General features: G+C 33.7%; 2 protein-coding genes and 2 non-coding genes across 4 annotated transcripts in view; 3 read left to right on the top strand and 1 right to left on the bottom strand.

Moving 5' to 3' along the window:
- Positions 1–14,716, bottom strand: part of LOC141447257 (uncharacterized) — a 245,541-nt gene extending 230,825 nt beyond the window's left edge. The window contains exons 1-2 of the mRNA XM_074114596.1: positions 13,749–14,716; positions 12,212–12,326 (exon numbers count right to left, since the gene is read on the bottom strand). The gene's annotated coding sequence lies outside the window, so the exon portion shown is untranslated. The remainder of the gene's footprint in view (positions 1–12,211; positions 12,327–13,748) is intronic.
- Positions 14,717–17,834: 3,118 nt separating this feature from the next.
- The window catches only part of Rsod (superoxide dismutase family protein Rsod), a 36,284-nt gene continuing 30,985 nt past the window's right edge, over positions 17,835–23,133 (top strand). The window contains exons 1-3 of the mRNA XM_074114580.1: positions 17,835–17,951; positions 19,067–19,228; positions 22,313–22,485. Of these exons, the coding sequence (XP_073970681.1) occupies positions 22,452–22,485 (34 nt within the window). The 5' untranslated portion in view covers positions 17,835–17,951; positions 19,067–19,228; positions 22,313–22,451. The remainder of the gene's footprint in view (positions 17,952–19,066; positions 19,229–22,312; positions 22,486–23,133) is intronic.
- LOC141447642 (U2 spliceosomal RNA) lies at positions 19,972–20,164 on the top strand. Its single transcript, XR_012454495.1, has one exon. It is a non-coding gene; the product is annotated as a U2 spliceosomal RNA (small nuclear RNA).
- Positions 21,342–21,534, top strand: LOC141447645 (U2 spliceosomal RNA). The gene has a single exon (XR_012454498.1). It is a non-coding gene; the product is annotated as a U2 spliceosomal RNA (small nuclear RNA).

Below are 23,133 nucleotides of genomic sequence, written 5' to 3'. Positions count from 1 at the left end.
CCAAGAATGTTCCAAGATGCGAGAATGGAAAAGAAATCAAGGTAATTAGAAACAAGGCAACAACAAATCAAAGCAAAAGTGAACTAGACGTGAAGATGGCCAAGAAATCAAGATAATAGAGACGATTATCAAGCCAAGAATGTTCCAAGATGCGAGAATGGAAAAGAAATCAAGGTAATTAGAAACAAGGCAACAACAAATCAAAGCAAAAGTGAACTAGACGTGAAGATGGCCAAGAAATCAAGATAATAGAGACGATTATCAAGCCAAGAATGTTCCAAGATGCGAGAATGGAAAAGAAATCAAAGTAATTAGAAACAAGGCAACAACAAATCAAAGCAAAAGTGAACTAGACGTGAAGATGGCCAAGAAATCAAGACAATAGAGACGATTATCAAACCAAGAATGTTCCAAGATGCGAGAATGGAAAAGAAATCAAGGTAATTAGAAACAAGGCATCAACAAATCAAAGCAAAAGTGAACTAGACGTGAAGATGGCCAAGAAATCAAGATAATAGAGACGATTATCAAACCAAGAATGTTCCAAGATGCGAGAATGGAAAAGAAATCAAGGTAATTAGAAACAAGGCAACAACAAATCAAAGCAAAAGTGAACTAGACGTGAAGATGGCCAAGAAATCAAGATAATAGAGACGATTATCAAGCCAAGAATGTTCCAAGATGCGAGAATGGAAAAGAAATCAAGGTAATTAGAAACAAGGCAACAACAAATCAAAGCAAAAGTGAACTAGACGTGAAGATGGCCAAGAAATCAAGATAATAGAGACGATTATCAAGCCAAGAATGTTCCAAGATGCGAGAATGGAAAAGAAATCAAAGTAATTAGAAACAAGGCAACAACAAATCAAAGCAAAAGTGAACTAGACGTGAAGATGGCCAAGAAATCAAGATAATAGAGACGATTATCAAACCAAGAATGTTCCAAGATGCGAGAATGGAAAAGAAATCAAAGTAATTAGAAAAAAAAAGGTCATCCCATCACAATGACAACCTGAAGATTGGGTTAATGATAGAATTCCTAAATTTAAAAGACATCATTGTGGAACAAAGGAATATTGCGGAACCATTTTATTAAAAGTTTACAAAATACTCCAGTAACGTGCTTTGCTCTCACGATAAGAGAAGATCACGAGGGCCATCTTCTCTTCAATCTCCTTAGAGGATTACCTTGGTAATGTGGAGGAAGATAGGTGTTCTATGAGAGGGTTAGGATGTGCTGCTGTAGAGTGGAATGATGAATTTGAAGAAACGAGTGTTAGCAAGAACTGTAATGAAAGGGATTTTGAGGTCATTATGGATAGTGAGGTTAAATACATAGAACGGAGCGTTAAGAAGTTTTCGAAGTATTTTTGACTGTAAGGCCTAACAGAAGATATACGAGGGTCGTTTGAAAAGTCCGTGCAAAAATAAAAACTACTTAATTTTTTGGGGTAAACCTTTTTTATTTTTCAACATAGTCTCCTTTTAGGCTTATACACTTCGTCCAACGCTGCAATCACCTCCTCGTTTGAATAAAATCTTTTTCCCGCCAGCCATTTCTTCATATTGGGGAACAAATAGTAGTCCGAGGGAGCCAAGTCTGGAGAATAGGGGGATGTGAAACGAATTGGAACCCTATTTCCATTAATTTTGCGACCACAACTGCTGAGGTGTGAGCTGGTGCGTTGTCGTGATGGAAAAGGACTTTTTTGTGGGCCAATCGTGGGCGTTTTTCTTGCAGCTCGGTTTTCAAACGGTCCAATAACGATGAATAATATGCACCTGTAATAGTTTTACCCCTTTTCCAGATAGTCGATGAGGATTATTCCTTGCGAATCCCAAAAGAGAGTCGCCATAATCTTTCCGGCCGAAGGAACGGTCTTCGCCTTTTTTGGCGCAGATTCTCCCTTGGTAACCCATTGTTTAGATTGTTCTTTGGCCTCAGGAGTGTAGTGATGTATCCATGTTTCATCCACAGTGACGAAACGACGCTTAAAGTCCTGCGGATTCTTCTGGAACAGCTGCAAACCGTCCTTGCAACACTTCACACGATTTCGAAAATCACTCCACTTCCTCGATTCAAACGAATGCCAAACACAAAGAAATAGACCGATCTGGCTGAAACTTGGTGTGTGTTCTTCCAAGAGATGCTACTAACTAAACATAACCTCGATACGCGGCAGTGGTGCTATCTCTCTGACTTTGCACGGACTTTTCAAACGACCCTCGTAAGAGTCTTTTGTTATGTAGGTTGAGTTTCGATCGCTTGTCAAGTAGTCTGGCGAGAAGTTTTGTAGTGTTGGATAGTTTCTTGTCTTTTCAGTCTAGTATGGGGGGATTCCATGTCAACCGTTTGTCTAGGTGCAGTCCAAGGTAGCGTACTTTGTCCACAGTTGGTACAGGAGTTTGGGTCAAGTTAAAATTAATAAATTAAATTAAATTAAAAAATATTTAGTGTGAAGGTGTTCAGGTCTTTAAATTATTTCTTTTTGTTAATTTTTATTTTAATTTTTTTAATAAATTTAGTGCAATTTACAACTGCAGGTAAAATTTCCCCTTGCAACAAGTAAAGCAGATTACTGGAGATGTGTTACAAGAAGAGTAACTACATCTGTGACTTTCCAATGAGTCGATTATCGAATCGAGCGGTCAGGCTGAGGATGTGCTGAAAAGAGAGATGAAACTTTTGGTATACGGCGGAGATTAGGGTTTTTGTGTAAAGGGTGCTTTTTAGGAGTGAATGGTTCTTGTATAAACCGCACAGATCGGAGTTGGCAAGTCTAAATCGGCTTTAATAGAGTGTTATATATCAGTAATTTGTGGTTGATAGTCACTTATGATCGCCTGATAATTTCAAAAAAAAAAATTCAAATAATAGATATATCAGGGGAAAAACAAAAAAAAAGTGTAAAAAAAACTAGGAGCTAATAATTTTGAAAAAGAGACATTCATTCCGACGCATTTACTCCTTTCAAATTCCATCTGAAGAGTCTTGTCCACCCAAGTTGGGAAATCCTGATCAAACTTCAAACTACCCATCAAACTACTCAGATTAATTTGCTCTCAGCCATCGTGGACATAAAAGGAATCAGTAGAAATTTACTTCCTTCTCTTTCTTTTTTTTTTGTGCCGGCGTTTTCTTTTGATAGCCTGCAGTCCCAGTCAGTTCACTCCATAAATCTGGATCGGCCCAGAATCTCTCTCTAACCCCCTGGATACCATCTCTATCTTGATTTCTGCTCTGTGGGGGTTCACACTTGTGAACCCCGCTTTGGCCACATACCATGATCTAATCTTTATAGGTGACGTACCAGAGCGATTCTTTTTTAATTAATATTTCTTCTACTGGCATTTTTTTGTAATCCAAGGAGCGTTAATTTACGTTTTATTGCACGATCTGCTCAAATCTTGCTGCAGCATCTCTGCCAGAAAACACTGACTATGTAACCAATACCTTCCAAAACAAAGTAAAAAAAAAAAAATATTTTTGTCTATTGAATTTATTTTATTTTTTTAAAGATTTAATGCAGCATCCTTGAGTCCCGCTCGCTGTTCGCTCATCTATTGCCCAAAAGGAACCGAGGTTTGTACATAGAACTATTTTCTTTTTGTGGACAAACCATCAACTGTCAAGTCACTCCAGAGGATATTTCATCCTCTGAGCATCATCAAAAAAAAAAAAATCTCTTCTAATGGTAGAACAATTCCTCTGCATTACCTTCGTCTTTCGTAGCACAGTCTACTAGGAGAAAATTTGATCACAAATGGAGGGAGAATTATTGGTAGCAGAAAACGATACGCTGTTACCCTGTTTAATCCGGTACTTCTAAACATACCACTTACGCCCAGTTTTTGAAACGATTCTCAAAAAGTTGAAGAGCACTCCAAATCTACACCATGGAATCTTAACTTATTCTTTTTCTAGATTTAAACAATAAACTGAGCTCTTATTCTCTACTGACTTATTTCAAGAGCTCTCAAGTTCTTACTCCCATTCTTACTCACTGTCGTTCCATTGTTAAGAACTAAGCAATAAACTGAGCTCCTATATTCTGTTGTCTTTTGAAAACACTCCAATTTTTACTACCAAGAACACTTTCATGTCCTTTTATTAAGTCCTAAACAATAAACAAAGCTCCTATACCCTGCTGTTAAAAAATAGTCTAATTCTCGCTCTTCATACCTTTGCTATAGTCCTAAGCTATGAACGAAGCTCCTATGTACTGTTCACTTGTTTGAAATATTCCAACTCTTCTTTTATTTAGTCCTAAGCAATAAACGGAGCTCCTATATCCTGCTATTAGGAACTACTCTAATTCTCGCTCTTCATTCCCTTTTTCTAGTCCTAAGTTATAAACGAAGCACCTGTATTCTGCTGTCTTGTTAAAAATACTCCAACACTTACTCACAAGAACACTTTAATATCCTTTTATTTAGTCCTAAGCAATAAACGGAGCTCCTATCCTGTTGTCTTGTTAAAAAGTTCTCTAATTCTCGCTCACAGGAACACTTTCATACCCTTGTTATAGTCATAAGCAATAAACGGAGCTCCTATATCCTGTTGTCTTGTTTAAAATACTCCAACTTCTACTCCCAAGAACACTTTATATCCTTTCATTTAGTCCTAAGCAATTAACAGAGCTCCTACATATTATCTTTTTTAATTTCCAGTAAATCCTTCAAAAAGTTATAATTGAAAGATATTCGAATATAAAAATTCTGCTGATTCCATGGCTTTGTTATTGCCGCGTTCGTTCTAAGACAGACTAATAACCATAAACTTCTTATTTCACTGATATCCGGAACTAATATCTGCCACCTGTCAGGTTATTAATCTGGGCTCCAGATTAGTTCCAATCACAGTTTTATATTAATATTCAATTCATAACGTTTTCTACTAAGGCCTCGAAACTTGAAACCTTGCCAACTTTGTTTTTTTTTTTTTGGTTTCATTAATACAAAACTGGGAATAAAATTAATAGAGCAATCAATGGATAGTACTTGCACTAAAAAAAATAGGTGTGTAATTTCCCTTGAAGTGTACCCGCCAGTAATTATTAACACGTAGCAATAAATTAGTAAATGAAGGACCTGGGCACTCCACTCTCATTAATCTAAACAAGGTAATTACGGCCGAATATAATTATGGCCTGCTGTGGAAAGTAACACCTTAAAATATTAGTTTTTAAATTCATTTTTTAACGTAAAAAAAATGTCGAACAAAACACACGACAGGAAATTGTAACTTTTAAAATTCTAATTAACTAGTTTTTCTTTAAAACTTTATAAACCCGCCTTTTACGTCAACAAAGCTGGTAGAAAACTGTTTGGGGATAGAATTTCTAGAACTGATATTGACCAAAAAGCTAACGAAATCACATTTCAGTTATCTGCATTTTTTTTTAAGTATCGGTAGATGCATACAAACATGCACTTATAGAAGCAGACCACAGACCAAGATGTAAAAACCCATTTTTCCGTTCCCAGGGAACCTAAACCCGAATATTTCAGTGAAATATAAAAATTGGAAATCAGCTTGAATTTATTGCTTTAAAAAAAAAAAAAGTGGCCCAAAAAAAGTTGTGCTTAAAAATTAAAATAAGCTTCGCCCAATAAAAATTTAAAAATAAAATTTAAAGAACATAATTTAATTTTTAGCCATTTCATTAAAATTGCCAAAAAATAAAAACTGCTATAATAAGGAAAAAAAAAAAAAAATATTTCTCTAAGCAATTTTAATAAAATGTGGCAATAAAATATCGGAACATATTTATAGGAAGGTAGGTCCAATGTTGACCAAGTATAAAACCATTTTAAACACAAACTACACATCTTATATACGGATTATGTAAACTAGAGAAACATAATAAAATACAAAACTTGTGGTCCAAACTAAATAAAGAATTAAATTAAATAAATTCAAATCAAATATATTATATATTTTGTTAAATCCAAAAATAATAGTTCTAGTCTTAGATTTAAAAAAAATATTATGAATAAAAGTGGATTGAATTCAATAAATTTTTATAAATTAATTTGTGGTGAATTGGGAAAAATATTTTTAGGATTTTCCTGTTAATTCCTGTCAAATCAACTTAATAAATAAAATCCAGAAATCTATTATATCGTCTCTTGTATTATATAGGTTTTAAAGAGTGAAGTAATGACTACTTTTTATAAATTACAAAATTTAGGTGTCGCCAACGGATGCAAATAGCAAACACTCACGTTACTGTAATAAATTATTTTTTCTAAACATTAAATAAAAACTAAAAGGGCCTAGACCGGGAATCGAACCTAAGTACCGCACTATTAATAAGCTTCGTAGACCCCTGCTTTAAACCGCTCGGCTACCGTGTAGCCTGCATTTTATGTGTAAAACATACATAGTAAGAGAACCCTCACTTTGGTACTAACTCAAAAAAATTTCTCCGATCTGCGAAAATTAAATTCGAAAATCTGCACGATAATATTAATAATAATAATTATTATTTTTAATTAATATATAAATAATACGAGGTGTGGCTATTAAATAACGAGACTGATGATGCTACAGAAGAACTATGCATGCGCCAAATCTTAACGATCGACAGCTGTGCAGCGTAAAGCCTTCTCCTTCGATTGCAGCGTCTCACGTGTTTGTAGAGAAATCTGTCTGACCGGAACCATCGTTTGTGTAAGAGGTGTTAGTTTCGTTTTGCGCGAAAACATGATACTACACATGTAGTAGAGCAACGGAATTGTCGTGAAATTTCACATGAAACTGGGTAAAACCGCTACTGAAACTTATCTTTTATTAAAAGAAGTTTATGGTGATGAATGTTAATCACGTGCGCAAGTTTTTTGAGTGGTTCAAGCGTTTCCAAGATGGCTGCGAGAAGACGTCGGAGATGATGACCGCCCGGGTCGCCCTTCCACGTCCAAAACGGATGAAAATATCGATTATAATTAATCAACATTACTACCGGTGAGGTGCTTGCTCAACTCCGTGAAAGAGTAATGAAAAAACGACCCGATTTTTGTGAAAGAACAAGTCACGGGATTCTCCACCAAGACAACCGGCGCCGGCTCACACTGCATTGTCTGGTCAAGAGGTTTCCTAGCCAAGTACAACAACCGTTATTCGCCTAACCTGGCCCCATGTGACTTTTATCTGTTCCACCCAAAGTCAAATCTGCATTAAAAGGAACACGATTTCAGTCCGTTGAAGCTGTGAAAGAAAAAGCGGTACGCGTCATGCAAAAGCTGGAGCTCACAGAAAAAGACTTCCAGCACTGTTTCGAACAATGGTAAATTCGCATGGAGCGTTGTAGGGATGGGGGAGGGGTGTATATTGAAGGTGATAATAACTAAATATGTATAAATTTAAAATAAAATGTTTTATAGCGATAGTCTCGTTATTTAATAGCCACCCTCGTATTATAACCAGTAAATCATACGAGGGTCGTTTGAAAAGTCCGTGCAAATTCAGAGAGATAGCACTACTGGCGCGTATCGAGGTTATGTTTAGTTAGTAGCATCTCTTGGAAGAACACACACCAAGTTTCAGCCAGATCGGTCTATTTCTTTGTGTTTGGCATTCGTTTGAATCGAGGAAGTCGAGTGATTTTCAAAAAATGGACGAAAAAGAATTTCGTGTGTTGATTAAACACTACTTTATGAAAGGCAAAACGCCTCAGGGGACTAAAGAGAAGCTTGATAAACATTATGGTGACTCTACACCCACCTTCGATTAGAACAGTTTATAAGTGGTTTCAAAATTTTCGGAGTGGCACAAGTGACGCTGAACGTTCTGGACGCCCTGTTGAGGTTACTACTCCAGAAATCATTGATAAAATCCATGATATGGTGATGGATGACAGAAGAGTGAAGGTGCGTGAGATTGCTAGTGCTGTGGGCATCTCGAATGAACGGGTACATAATATTTTGCATCAACATTTGGACATGACAAAGCTATCCGCAAGATGGGTGCCGCGATTGCTCACGCTTGACCAAAAACGAAATCGTGTGAAGTGTTGCAAGGACGGTTTGCAGCTGTTCCAGAAGAATCCGCAGGACTTTAAGCGTCGTTTCGTCACTGTGGATGAAACATGGATACATCACTACACTCCTGAGCCCAAAGAACAATCTAAACAATGGGTTACCAAGGGGGAATCTGCGCCAAAAAAGGCGAAGACCGTTCCTTCGGCCGGAAAGATTATGGCGACTGTCTTTTGGGATTCGCAAGGAATAATCCTCATCGACTATCTGGAAAAGGGTAAAACTATTACAGGTGCATATTATTCATCGTTATTGGACCGTTTGAAAACCGAGCTGCAAGAAAAACGCCCACGATTGGCCCACAAAAAGTCCTTTTCCATCACGACAACGCACCAGCTCACACCTCAGCAGTTGTGGTCGCAAAATTAATGGAAATAGGGTTCCAACTCGTTTCACATCCCCCCTATTCTCCAGACTTGGCTCTCTCGGACTACTATTTGTTCCCCAATATGAAGAAATGGCTGGCGGGAAAAAGATTTTATTCAAACGAGGAGGTGATTGCAGAAACGAATGGCTATTTTTCAGACTTGGACAAATCCTATTATTCGGAAGGGATCAACAAACTAGAGCAGCGTTGGACGAAGTGTATAAGCCTAAAAGGAGACTATGTTGAACAATAAAAAAGGTTTACCCCAAAAAATTAAGTAGTTTTTATTTTTGCACGGACTTTTCAAACGACCCTTGTATTTACACAAAGCCTGGACAGCAGTCCATCTGCTTGGCCAAATTCAATTTAAAAATTTACAATTTACAATAGCAGCCAGAACTTTATCGCATAATTTCAGTTATATTCTATATTCATATATTCTAATATATACTATATAGTATTCCAATAAATAGCTTATCTGCACGATAGTAAATAAACATTAAATATCTCTAAGACGTCCTTTTATCGAAATTGAGATTTATTTTTGTAACTCCAGCGAATAAAAGAATGATTACAAATAACTAACAAAAGAAATAAAGGAGAGGAAATAAAGGAAACTAAAGTAATAAATAAAAGACAAAAAAAAAATAAAAAAAATTACAAACAACCAATTGTCGGTAACTGTTAATAATAAAGTGGGAATGCAGATAGCGCAACCTGTTAGCACCTGCACAATGTCCTCTAGTTACCAACAACATACTCTCTTCACAGATGGGAACAAAACAATAAGAAAAAAAAGAATTTAATTGACCTTGAAGAAACACCAAGCGGTATTTTCTTTGATCTTTTTTCTTATAAGTATATAAAAGTGAAAGAGCAAAAAAAATGTCACCATGAAGAATTGGAAAAAAAAATAATAATGAAATAGTACAAACAAAATCAAAAGGGGAAACTTTGTTATGAAATTCAACACAATGGTTAATGGCTAATACTTTTAGTTCCTTGTAAGGAAGTAATAATTACACTCGCTAAGGTAATATAGATGAGTAATTGATATAATTAAACTTTAATTCTATAAACATTAAAGGTTAATAATGAAATATGAATGTTTCATAATAAACAATTAAGTTTACACTAACCTGTGGCAAGATTTTATTGGAAATCTCAAGAGTTATTTTTGTCGGAAATTGGATTAAATAATTATTTCCTGTATTAGTGAGAAATTTTTACTCATACTTAACAAAAATGGCTACCAGGGTGTAGAACAAAAATTGGGGTATTTTTTAGGGGTTTCAGCTAGGGTTGCCTCCGCTTCAGTTAGTTATTCAGGCGGAGTGCGTACAGACTAGCGAGAAATGGACAATGGAGACGCATTAGCTCCTCTATTGGACTTAATGAATATTACAGACAAGGTCGACTCTATACCAGTCATCGACATGGTTGGGGACAGTGTCTGTCCTAAATACAGTTTTGAGACTCCATTTCAAGTGATCCTCAGATTGAGGACTGATTGGAGGGTAAACTGGACAGAACAGTGCCAGAAGGAAGCCATGTGGTTTACGGATGGCTCCAAGATGGCCTGTGGGACCGGAGCTGGAATGTATGGTACTCATTGAGAGTGCTCTTCGGAGATATGCCACCGTCTTTCAGGCCAAAGTCTTTGCTATTAAAACCTGTGCTGAGGAAAATCTGCGAATGAATCTTATAGGGATAGGGAGGTTCGCATCTTTTCGGACAGCCAGGCCGCACTTAAGGCCATTGTCTCCTTCAGAACTACCTCTTCCCTGGTCTGGAAATGCAGAAAGGCCCCCAAGAACTACTTGCTCGGCACAATAAAGTTCGGTTAGAATGGGTGCCGGGTCATGTGGGGATTAAGGGGAATGAGACAATTGATCTACTGGCCAGGAATGGAGCCAACACTCCTTTCATTGGCCCGGAGCCTGTCCTGGGGATCACCACGGGTGCAGTTCGTGAGGCTCTCAGAGATTGGATCTGGAGAGAACACGAAAAGAACTGGGTGATGCTTCCTGGGGTCAAACACAGCAAGAGTGTTATGCCCTTGCTGTGTAAACACAGAACCAAAGAGACTTTGTGCTTGGACCGGTATCAGATTACTCTGACCACGGGCCTATTCACAGGACATGGCAGGTTCAGAAAGCACCTGCACAAATTAGGGCTTATTAGTTCGGAACCGTTGTGCAGATTGTGTCAGGAAGAGGAAGAAACGGCCTCTCACCTGTTATTCGATTGTGTTGCAATCGAGAGACTGCGCTGCGACATCTTTGGGACTTTGAGACCAAAGGAGATTATAGCGCAGAAGGAACTGGTAGGGAAAGCCCTCAACCTTCTTAGAAGAAGAGGTTTCACCTACTAGACTTAGAGGGAAGGCACAATAAGCCTCTTGGTGACTGCAGTGCCGTGGGGTATAGGTCCCATCCCGCCCGTTAAAATCTAATCTAAATCCTAAAAATTGAGGTTAGCTTGAATTGGTTCGTAACTTGTGACGTTACAGCAATTGTTTTCTAACTGTTTTAAAATGCATAACTTCTATTGAAGAAGTTGAAAAAATATTTTCATTCCATAGCTCTAAAATTGCAAGGATGTCAATGATAAAAAAAAAAAGTTTGGATCCATTTGAATTAAAGTCTTATTAAAAGATCTATTTTTGATGTAACTCTTCAGCTAGGCTAAAGGAAACAAAACCAAAAACCCTAACAACGAACTGAACCCTATCACCCAGGTAGGTTTCATCTTCACTAATAACTCATTTTAGGTAATAATTCCTGAAATCAACTTCACAACTCCAAATAACTTGCAACAATTGAATAGGTAATTTCCTTCTTCAACTCTTAAGCTCAGTAAAATAAGTATTTGACAAACCCTATTATGTAAATCAATCATGAAGCATTAAACATATGCCCCGTAAGAGATCCAAGCAAAAACCAACAAAAAATACCTTATTGGTCAGAAATTTCGCAAATTACTTTAGAATAGAATAACAGAATAAATATTTATTATTAGATATATACATAGAATAAATATTAAAGAAGTATAAATGTATAATACATTTCAACCTTCTTAACTGAGTAACAAAGAGAAAAGTTAGGTGAGGAGGATTGGAATGCAGGAAAAAAGGAGAGGGAAAACCTGCAGCTGGTGTAGAGAGTTAGAATAGGATATGTTTTAGGTCTTCTGTGTCCTGTATGTTGTAGAAGGATCTGTAGGAGGCTATGTCGCGGCATAGTGGATTAGGATGACAGTCTAGGATGGAAAGGAGTTTGAGCAGACGATTTTGGATATAGGAGTGTACCAGGGATAAAGGACGCAGTCTCCGTGGAGTGAGACAATTCTAGTGCGTCGTGGAGAGTCTGTTGCGAGTCTCAGAAATTTGTTTTGGATTATCTGAAGTTGCTTGATGTTGCTACTACAAGTCCAGGCTCCAGGCGGAGCAGGCGTAGAGCAACATCGGCCTAATCACCACTTTGTAAAGGAGTAGTTTGTTAGTCACAGTCATCATAGAGTAACGTGAGACTATTTTAGATAACCAGCCTACCCCCATACAGCTAACCTTAAGGAACGATCTGAGACTGTACTGTCACTGTCAAGAAGCTTATGACCAGAGATGAGCCAACAGTAGAATAGGGACAAATGGAAGAATCATAAGGATGATGAATATGATATATCTTCCAATTTTACCAACGACTATCATTGTTTACTAAAATTCTATGTTGCATTTCGATTTTTAAATTAAATTAAACTAAAATAATTATAATAATTTAATTTAGAAGGCAATAAGCAACTTACCGATATAAACAAGACCAAGGCTTGTTCCTCTTGCAAGGTGTAGTACTGGGGCGATAATCATTTCTCATTTTACTGGAGCTGCACTGATTCTGCAAGGGCAAAAGGAGTCCAGACCCTATAAAACATTAGTTTTTTATTAATTAAAAAATAATAACAGCACTTCGAAATTGCGGGGGAGGAATTAGGAAACTCGAAGAGATTTGCAAGCTGGATAAGAAATGAAAACAAGAGAAGGAGTACCCTGTGGCAGTTGTACTCAAGAAATCCTCTTAAGGAAAGAAAGTAATTAATGGAATTCAACAGAAATATCCATAACTCCTTGCACTTTCGTCTGGCAATGATGGTCTGTTTTAAAACAAATAATACAATAGTACAACGCCAAGGCTGGTTAGAGGTAGTGACCAATCTCTAGAAACATGGTTTTCAGCAATAACCAATATCAACGAATTCATTTTGAGTAAAAGTTCAAATTCCATTACCAGAAGAATCACTTTCAAAATGTACAATTCAATTCAAAATGCATTTAAAAATAATATATTAAACATGCAACACTACCGTGTAAGAATAGCCTAAAACCTAAAAAAAATAATAGCCATCCACTTGTTTCAAATATTTTAAACGATAATGAAGAAGAAAATATCAGTACAAAGACATAATTGTTTCTATAAAATTGTTTAGACTACAATAAAATACCAGCGCTGTAATATTAGGGTTAATAGTCTGAAATCCTGAGATTGCTGAAAGATCAGTATGTATTCAAAGCTGCAAATTGAATCAAAACTGTCTAGAATGCTTATAAAATATTATTAACCTACATTAAAATTATAAGCTTTATTATAATAAATATTAAAATTCGAAGCAAATTAGTTGTAAGTAAGTCATCGTTTAATTTATATTTAAAGAAGTAAAATACCAAACAGCAATCTAATCACAAAATCTGGAATAAATGAATTAATAAAAGATTATCCATTGAACATTAATTTAGTTTCCTTTAAGAAATAGATCTTCAGACTAAGAAATAAATGCTTAATGTCAATAACATATATTTTTCACTGCACACTTCAATTAAGCAATCAATTGTTCTTAAACATAACCTACTTTCTTAGACTTTGAGTATATAATAAAGTAGATTTAATAACTACATTAATTATAAGAATAAGTGAAGGATAATTATAAATTAAGTGTTAATGTTAACGTGATTGCACTTGAAGCTATAATTAGCTAAATTGTATTTGATTATTATAGATATAATCTAGACACCTACATCTAGTTAAAGAACCACAACCTTTCTATGTTATTGGTCTTCAAACTTTCGCAATAATATTTTTTTATCTAATTTGATTTTATCATTAAATTGTAAAAGTTAGCTAGCAATTTCTTGTATTCATTCATAATTTTTAATGAATATATAACTCCTACAGTTTTCCTTGAATGTTACTTTGAAGTTTGATGTGATAATTAAACGATAGAATGTGATTCATTCATCTTGCTTTTTTTAAGATTAAAATTCGATTTATTTAGAGTATTTAGAATTTACCTTTTACCCTTTGCTTGAATGTTGGTGTAATACACAATATATTTAATAGCGCTGAAATAGTAATAGTATCGTCTTAGTTAACGCTTTAAGGTGCCATATTTGTTTTAACTAGTGATGGGCTATTAGAGCGGACTCGTTCCACTGGAACGAGTCCGATGGTGGAACGAGTTGATTCAAATCCCTATTTTAAAAAAAAGTGATTCCGCCCCGCCCCAAAAAATTGAGGCAAATTAAAATGAAAATAATTAATACTGTAGTCGTTTACACTAAAATAAAACTCACTTAAGGCTACTATGTAGAAGTTCACTGACACATTCCAACTTGTAAGAGGAATCCACACCAAAATACAAAATCTGGCGAGCTTAAATACTGATGCTTGAAGAATAAAATAAGTTCCAAGGTTTTTTTAGAATATCGATTCTAAAATAATATTCATTTTATTATTTTGTTAATTTCTAAACAAAAGTAGGGGTCGATCTAAGACAGGGAGTCGAAGGAAAAATAATTTCGTACCCAATATAGCGAACCTTGCAAAGAAACACCAGGCACACCCATCTCATTAATTAAAAAGCAATGCTGTAGTTACTTTACTTATTATTTAATATTTTATTTTACATATAGAAAATGCTGTGTGCTTAATCTTTAACTTAGCGGCTGGACGCTCTTTCTCTTATCTTCATTGGCGAAAGTTAAATCGTGTACATGTTATTACGACGATCAAAGTAATACTGAGCTAAAAAATAGTATTACCTAACTGGTTTACTTACTGCTGTATCCCTCCCACTCTATCACCTACTTCACAAACATTCGTCGATTGGAAATGGGTTGTAGTTTAATATTCGTTTCATTTGAAAACAAAAAAACATTATAACGCTTTCTCAAGATGTTTTTAATTTTTAAAAATTTGTTTTTGTCCATTACTCTTATAATATACGAAGAATTTCGAATAAAATATAATATACAAACACAGAATGATCTAGAGTGCAGGTGGAGTCAGTCGGCGTTGTCATGGTGATGGAACCGTTTAACGACTCCGGCCCAACACCAGCAATTTCATTGGTTAAATCCACTGGAATTGGTGGAGTCAAATCCGGAGTGATTTAAATCCTTTTGAAACCGGACTCGTTCCATTTTTTCGTTCACTGAATCTAGCCAATAGAAAATGCTGGAGCTGGAACCGGAGTCGTTAAACGGTTCCATCACCATGACAACGCCGACTGACTCCACCTGCATTCTAGATCATTTGTGTTTGTATATTATATTTTATTTAAAATTCTTCGTATTTTACAAGAGTAATGGACAAAAACAAATTTTTAAAACTTAAAAACATCTTGAGAAAGCGTTATAATGTTTTTTGTTTTCAAATGAAACAAATATTTAACTAAAACCTACTTCCAATCGACGAATGTTTGTGAAATAGGTGATAGAGTGGGAGGGATACAGCAGTAAGTAAAGCAGTTAGGTAATACTATTTTTTAGCTCAGTATTACTTTGATCGTCGTCATGACATGTACACGATTTAACTTTCGCCAATGAAGATAAGAGAAAGAGCGTCCAGCCGCTAAGTTAAAGATTTGGCACACAGCTTTTTCTTTTTGTAAAATAATAAGATATTTTAAAAGCTTGATATTAATTCATAGTAAATAAATATTTCTTTCTTTATGAGTAATTATCATTTTGTTTGAAGGGTTATAATTTTTTTTTATGGGAATAATTTCCTACCCATTTGCGTTTTTCTTCTTGAATCAAGTTAACTCCGGTGGTCAAGCTAGATAACGACAAAACTGCAGTTGCTTTAATTTTTATATTTGACTAGCCTATTTTTGTTAATATTTGGTTACGTTGTTAATTTTATATTTATCAGATCAATTGGGAATTAGGGAACTACTTAATGTGTGTTAAAGAAATATAGTTTTGTTATTAACTGGAAAAGCTAACTTTTAATTATTTATTTAATTACAATGCGTGACATTTGTACTAATGCATAGGGTAAGTACAGACTGGAATCAGTGAACGAGTTGTTGGAATCGATTCCAACCCTGGAACTGATTCAAATCCAACGACTCCAAACGCGGACTCGTTCTGCCCATCACTAGTTTTAACACTAAAGTAACAGGGCAATGCCAATGAAATCAACCACTGCCTGCACTCTAGCGTCAAAAAACAAAACTAACTTCTTTAATTCTTTACTGTCTAGTATTTACAAAAAGTTTTTGATGAAAAATCCTTTAAAATGAATTTTCCTTTTAAAAATATATCAAAAATGTAAACTTGTATTTAATTTATCTTAATAATCAAATAAAAGAAACAGGGAGAGCAACCAAATTACTTGCAAATAAATAGCACAATTATACTTGTGAAGCGAAAAATGAATTATTTCAAAATATCATTGTTAAGAAAAAAAAAAACAAAATTTAAAAGAGTTTATTACAAAAATGATTCATGATGATCTTTTAGCATTAGACTGATTGAATGTCTTGAATTTAGAGCATTTACAATGAAAAAGTTGAATTGATGGATTAACACAAGATAACAACATGAAAATGGATTCGTTTACGATTCTATTGTGTAGTTGCATGGTACCTATTCCCATTCTAACTAGTATATATTATTAATATTCTCAGGCATTTACATTGAAGTTATAAAAAAAAAACACTAGCGGAATGGTTACGTTAGATAAATATTATTTAGCGCTGAAAATAGTTTTAAGTTCCAAGACAATCTCATTCACTGGATTTTATATTAAACATTGTAACACTTCAAAAGTAAAAGAAGAATCTAAATAAGAATTAAATAATTTCTTAAATAACTTTCCGAGAAGATAAACAAAATTGAATTTAGTCGAGAAGGAGATCAGTTTATTTTATTTTTTTTTAAAATATAAATGGGGGTTACAATTCCAAAAATCTAAATAATTTATAGATTTGCTATTTAGACAGTACCATGATTTTGAGTCAAATTGTTACAAAAAGTATTTTTAGAAAACACTTACCCACAGATTCAGAAGAGAAGCAAAAGGCTTTGTAGAATACCAAGGCAATTATCACGATCTTGATTTACAAGTTTATGAATACACATTAAAAATGTAAAATTGAATACAGATCATTTATATTTTTTAATGTTTTTTCCAACTTACTAAAGTGGAGCAAAGTTATATAAATTAAATATTAAAATTTCATGAAAACAAATGCCATTATCTTTTCGTTGCTTTCAGGTCGCAACGATCCAGAAGTCATATTGAAAATTCAATAAAAAAGCGAAAAAGTGATATTCACTTGAAACATTTTCCCAGTTTATATACTTATCTCAAAATACTACAAGTCAATAAAATTTACGTCTTTATGTTTTTAAGAGGATTTTCAACGAAACGTCTTGAAGAGTGCATTAGAAATTGCATCTATCTGATACGTTTCAGTGTGAATTGATAAACGTAAAAGACATCCAAAATAATATTAAAATTGTATCAATAAAAATGAACAGTAAAATTTACCTTTTTCTGCCTTGCATCTGGTTCTTAACGAAATGAAGAGAGTTTATTCAAAACGTACTGCAGATGTTTTAGAAAATCACTTTTCTCTACGAAAGTTTCAGAAGCGGACCTACAATGGCGACTAAAGTTTTTGATTACTTGATTTTGGAACTAAACATCCTAATGACTGTACCTTTATTAAATTATTTTATCCCCAATTTTTAAATATAATTTATATGAGTTAATTATAAATGGGGGTTAAAATTATTAGAGAAAATGTAATTTACTTATTTTATTTTAGAATTTATAATGTATAATTTATTAAATTTTAAAAACAGGTTTTTTTATCTTTGCTTTTTACTGTAAATTATTTTAAGAGAATTTATATTTGGTATTTTTTTCTTCTTTTTTCTTGATGTTTTTGGTATTAACATTTCTTGAGACTATTCCTATTTAATAAAACTCCATTCTTTCAACGCAAAAGTATACGTAGTTACAGTATAGTCCTATAGATTGCAGCAAAGAACAAGCCAGCAAATGTAACCTTCTTTAAATGTTTTTTTTTTTTCATTATTTCATTTTGTTGCTCATGAATTACTAGCAAAAAGTAGTGTCACTCGTTATTAGTGTGTTCATAATAAAAACAAATACTTATTGTAACAGTTAAATAGAAATATTTAAATTCTAGAGTATTTAAGCTGTTTTATGATGCATTCTAAATAACTTCATAATAGGTATAATTTTAACACTGTTCCAAAGCATGAGAATAAAATATAAGAATGAAATTGATAATGAATGCATGCAGCTTTTTTTATTCTAGTATAAAAAAAAAGAAGGAATTGGCGACTTTCATTAAGGATAAGATTCAAACAGATTTATTAATCACAAATGAAATTATTACCTTATGTTTGCTGAATTATATTATTTTTCCTACTGACCACAATTTTCTATATAAAATAAAAATGAAACACTACTTTCTTTAAAAAAAAGTACTGTTCTAAAAAAGTTTATATGAATGTTTCTTTTGAATTTAATTATTTTTCCTTACAGATCACATTCTCATTTATTTTCAATTTATGTAGTTCTAAACCTATTCTTTTTTACAGCAAGTTTGTAAAAAAGGACTAAGATTCACTAAAAAAACTGGCTGAAAAAGTACTTTAACGTTATGTGTGATAAGTGTATGGAATAGTGAATAATTTGATAAATCTTTAGTAACTTATTTGTGGAATCCTTTCAAAATTTACTTATTAAACTAAAGGTAATAAATTCATTCTCTTCGAAAATTTGAAGGCTATATTTATTTCTTAAACTGGATCGCTACACTCAAATTGAATAAAAACTTAATTGAAGATGTGAATATTTAGATTCTTAATTTTTGTAAAAGAACATTTACTTTAATGTGAACAATTATGCTAACGAATTATCTGAATATACTCTTTTAAGTTTACTGCTAGTAAAGCTCTCAGTTACTAGCATGAGATATCTGTCTATACAGAGATCTTACAGTTGAAATTTTAACTGGACACGAAATTTTAAAGCTATTATGTCATAAATTAACACTTTTACAACCGATGGCATTAAGTAAATAAATGTCAGTTACTAATTTTACTAATTTAACAAACGTTAACCTACGAAGTTTCAATTGTGTTTTTTTAAAATAGTGGAAGTTAAATTTTTCATTTAGTAACGATGATTTTTATTTATTTATTTATAAGTGGCCATTTTTTTTAGGAAATTATTCTTTCCTGTTAGTTTAAATCCTCTACCTTTATTCTTAATAAAATTAATTAAATATTTTTGATTATAAATAAGATATTTTTGTTAATTCTTTTTGACATTTGCTTAGATATTACTCAGATCGTATTGAAGAAATGTGAGAGGCAGAAAAAGAAGTCTAGAAGGTACGATTGCTACACATAGCTGCGAATAAGAGTATCCATGGAGAGAACAAGAGAAGCTTTCTTTCTGAAAATCTGTCTGAGAACTCTCCAGTAGGTCGTGCTTTCAGGTATAACTGATTAGTTTACTAATTACTAAATAAAAGGAACAATCTGAGTCATATCTAGTTTTAAGTACTTCCATCAGTGTAGCATTTAGTATTTAAATTGTTCGTAATTAGATTTTAGTTTAATTTCGAAATTAATAAGAAATACGTTTTTCAAGAAAAGCTTTACTTAAAAACAGCTTTGATGTCGCAAAGTCTCTCTTCCATTTCGCCTGTATTTAATTTCGTCTATATTATATTTTTTAAATGTTTCTGATGAATTGAAGGTTTAGATTTGTGTACTGTATTCACCTACCAAGTAAGGGGTCGGTCATTGGGGTGGTATAAACGTTAAATCAGCTCTTAACCACCATCTAGGTTCAGACGAACTAACTAACGCTCATTATTTAATAACTTATTAGATTATTACTACTTTACCGTACAATTTTATTTCCTTATCTTCTATTTAAATGATAAACAAGAAAAATTTAGTTAATAAATAGGAAATTTAGCTCGAGCTGTGGTTTTAATATTTTCAAGATTTCTTGAACAGCTTAAGCCTAATAAAAGTATTTACAATTCTATAAATGATAATTAGAAATTGAGTAGATATTTTGAAGGTAAAACTTGCACAGTTTTTATTAGTGTAGACATATTTACAAAAAAGTTCAGCGTTAGTATTTTTAGAAAATATTTACAATGCTACCTTCCCGTGTGGAGACTTTGTAGGCTCCATCTATAGATGGTTTGGCTAACCAACTACGAGTATCGCTTCTCGGCCTTTTGGCTAAGATCAAAGTGTAGTATCTGTTCTTATCAGCTTAATCTCTGGTACGGTCTCCATAGGGGACCCAGAAGATTAAACTGATTTTTGGAAAATGACGGAGTGCTAGGGGCTTGCTCCACCTCTGTCGCGGGTTGACCCGGTATTGCAGTACCTCCGGGAACGGCCCACCTTAATAATCATGAAATTAAATTAATATCATCAATTATATATTATCTAAAGTATTGTAGTTAAAGTGCGTGGCGCCCAACGTCTTATATCAACTAGAACGTATTCAGTATATATCTTCCAGGGATGCCGCGTCCAAATCGAAAAATTGCACAATTGGTATATCACATATTATTTACTTATAGTAGAAGAAGTACATATATCGTTACAATAGTGTTATGCGAACAAATATGCAAAGTAAACAGGCAAGAAAGAATAAATAATATATTTAAAAAAAATCTATTATAACAAAATCATATTTAATATTTATGTTGTTAAACCTTTCAACGAACAAAAACACACATCGCCGACCCATGAATAGAGCATGCACTAAAACTGATTTTTCAGGTTCAAAGAACCCAAATAATGCTTCTTTTTTTTTTTGTGAAATCTGGGTTCGTAAATTTGACTCGATGGCAATATCTTCTTTCTGTGAGTTATTAAAATTGATAAAAGACAATTTTCTTTGATCTTGAATACTTGAAAAAACCATTCTTAATGTTACTCAGTGATGGGGGATTAGAATTAGCAACAAATAATTGTCTTGACAGATTGAAATTTGCTTGGCTACACCCTATTATTCTTTTGCTAGAAGTACACAATTGTACCATAATTTGACTTTAAAGTATTCCCGATTGTTGTATATTTGTTTAAATGTTTCTGATAAATTGAAGTACAGAATTGTGGGTTGTCAAGAGTAAGTGGTCGGTCATTGGGGTGGTACAAATGTGGAATTCAATACTTAACTGCCATCTAGGCGCAGACGCTAGAACTAGTACTAATTATTCACTAACTTATTAGATTATTACCATTTTACCGTACAATTTTATTTACTTATCTTCTATTTAAATGATAAAAAAGAAAAAATTTAGTTAATAAATACGAAATTTTGCTCGATCTGTGGTTTTAATATTTTCCAGATTTCTTGTACAGCTTAAGCCTAACAAAAGTATTTACAATTCTATGAATGATAATTAGAAATTAAATTAATGTTTTAAGGTAAAGATGACACAGTTTTTATTAGTGTAGACATTTTTACAAAAATATTCAGCGTAAGTATTTTTAGAAAATATTTACAATGCTACCTTCCCGTGTGGAGACTTTGTAGGCTCCATCTATAGATGGTTTGGCTAACCATCTACGAGTATCGCTTCTCGGCCTTTTGGCTAAGATCAAAGTGTAGTATCTGTTCTTATCAGCTTAATCTCTGGTACGGTCTCCATAGGGGACCCAGAAGATTAAACTGATTTTTGGAAAATGACGGAGTGCTAGGGGCTTGCTCCACCTCTGTCGCGGGTTGACCCGGTATTGCAGTACCTCCGGGAACGGCCCACCTAAATAATCATGAAAAAAAAGAATTAAATATAGGACAATTGACAGCTTGAGAAATTCTCATTGTCATTCCTGTTTATCAAACTTAATTCATAACCTATTACCTTTTCCTAGAGCTAAATCGGCCCCTATTCGAAAAGGTACATAATTAGTTTCATAATATCGTTATAATAGAGTTGTGCAAATAAATATATAAAATAATCAGGCAAGTATGTCTCAAATTCTTCAGTGACCCAAAGAAAAATCTTTGTTAACTGAATGCTGTCGTGTAATGACAAACCAGAGTTTGTCTCTGTGCCCGTTGACAACTCACTGCATGCATTTTGTTACTTTGCATGCCAAACTGAGCCTTGAGATCTTAAATATTAATTTCCACTTAAAATTCGAATTTCAAAATTGAATCTATTTGCCAGTTACACAGCTTATCATTATTTTGTTTTAATAACATATACGTAATCATATTAGTTGAAATTTGAATTTGTCCTTTATTGTTCAAAATTTATTTTATAAATTAATAAGGATAAATTTTGAAGTTTATTTAATGTCATTTCCTTTAAAAAGAGTAAAGTAAGTTCCTTTATTGCTATCAACCTTCAGTTGTTACCTCTACCTTTCAAATTTATTTTATTACAATTTATACTTTTTTCATGGCAAAATTCATTCGTATTATTTTATTTGTAAATTTGTAGTGTATTTTAATTTGATTTGAATTTCTTATTTTGTTGGATGTCTTGTTATTGATAGTCTTTATCAAATACAGTAATGGAAATGTAACCTTTCCATAGATTCATACGAGTGACACGTTTGTTACATCCCCTTGAGGATTAAGTATTACTCCATTGGAGTGGAATCTGATAATCTAAGAGATAATAACCAAGCTGGAAGACAACTTGACTCTAGCTGACAAGTAGAGCTGGCTGAAAGATGCTCTACCTTATAAAAGAGAACTTGATTCCAGGTAAATTAAATTCATCAACAATTCATACTTCCGTTTTTATTATAATACTATCGTATCATCAAATTTTTGTTAGTAATAAAAATAATTAAAAAAATGGTTTTTGTGTATTGTAATATTGATCAAGATCAATTATAGATTCCGTAGTGTATAATATAACATCTCACCTTGTGAACAGGAGGATAGGCTATATTCTGAAGTGCATTGGCTTCATTAATGTGGTTCAGAGATTGTTTTGTAATAGATTTAGGGACATGTGATTTTGTCGGGAATCAAAGTTCGACCGAATTTGCTACGAAACCAATGCATGGCATGTTTTAGTTTGCTGACCAAATTACTAAACTGAACCAGCTGCACCACTAACAAGCCCTTCCAGCTTTCTGAACACAGTGAAGGAAGCCGAACATCTGGCCGAGTGTCCAGGACTCCAGGGCGTTAGGAAATATTTTAAATTAGACGATCAGGTCATTTACGCCAAGAAAGCGATTTTATACAGGACTTCAAGGGCGTCTATGACGGAATTGGCCAGCAATGCGATGCGTAAGAAACATTTCAGAATGAACTTACTTTTCTAGTGTTTGGGCTAGAACTAGGCAAACAACGACACTCTTTTTTGTGTTTCGTCAATCTGGAGGTTTCTGAATCTTAAAA

The sequence above is a fragment of the Rhodnius prolixus genome, unplaced genomic scaffold (assembly GCF_049639745.1).
Source record: "Rhodnius prolixus isolate KJV_2025 unplaced genomic scaffold, Rpr scaffold_7, whole genome shotgun sequence".
In the NCBI taxonomy this organism is placed as follows: Eukaryota; Metazoa; Arthropoda; class Insecta; order Hemiptera; family Reduviidae; genus Rhodnius; species Rhodnius prolixus.
Note: the sequence above shows the minus strand (reverse complement) of the source record. Positions and strands in the feature narration are given on the sequence as shown.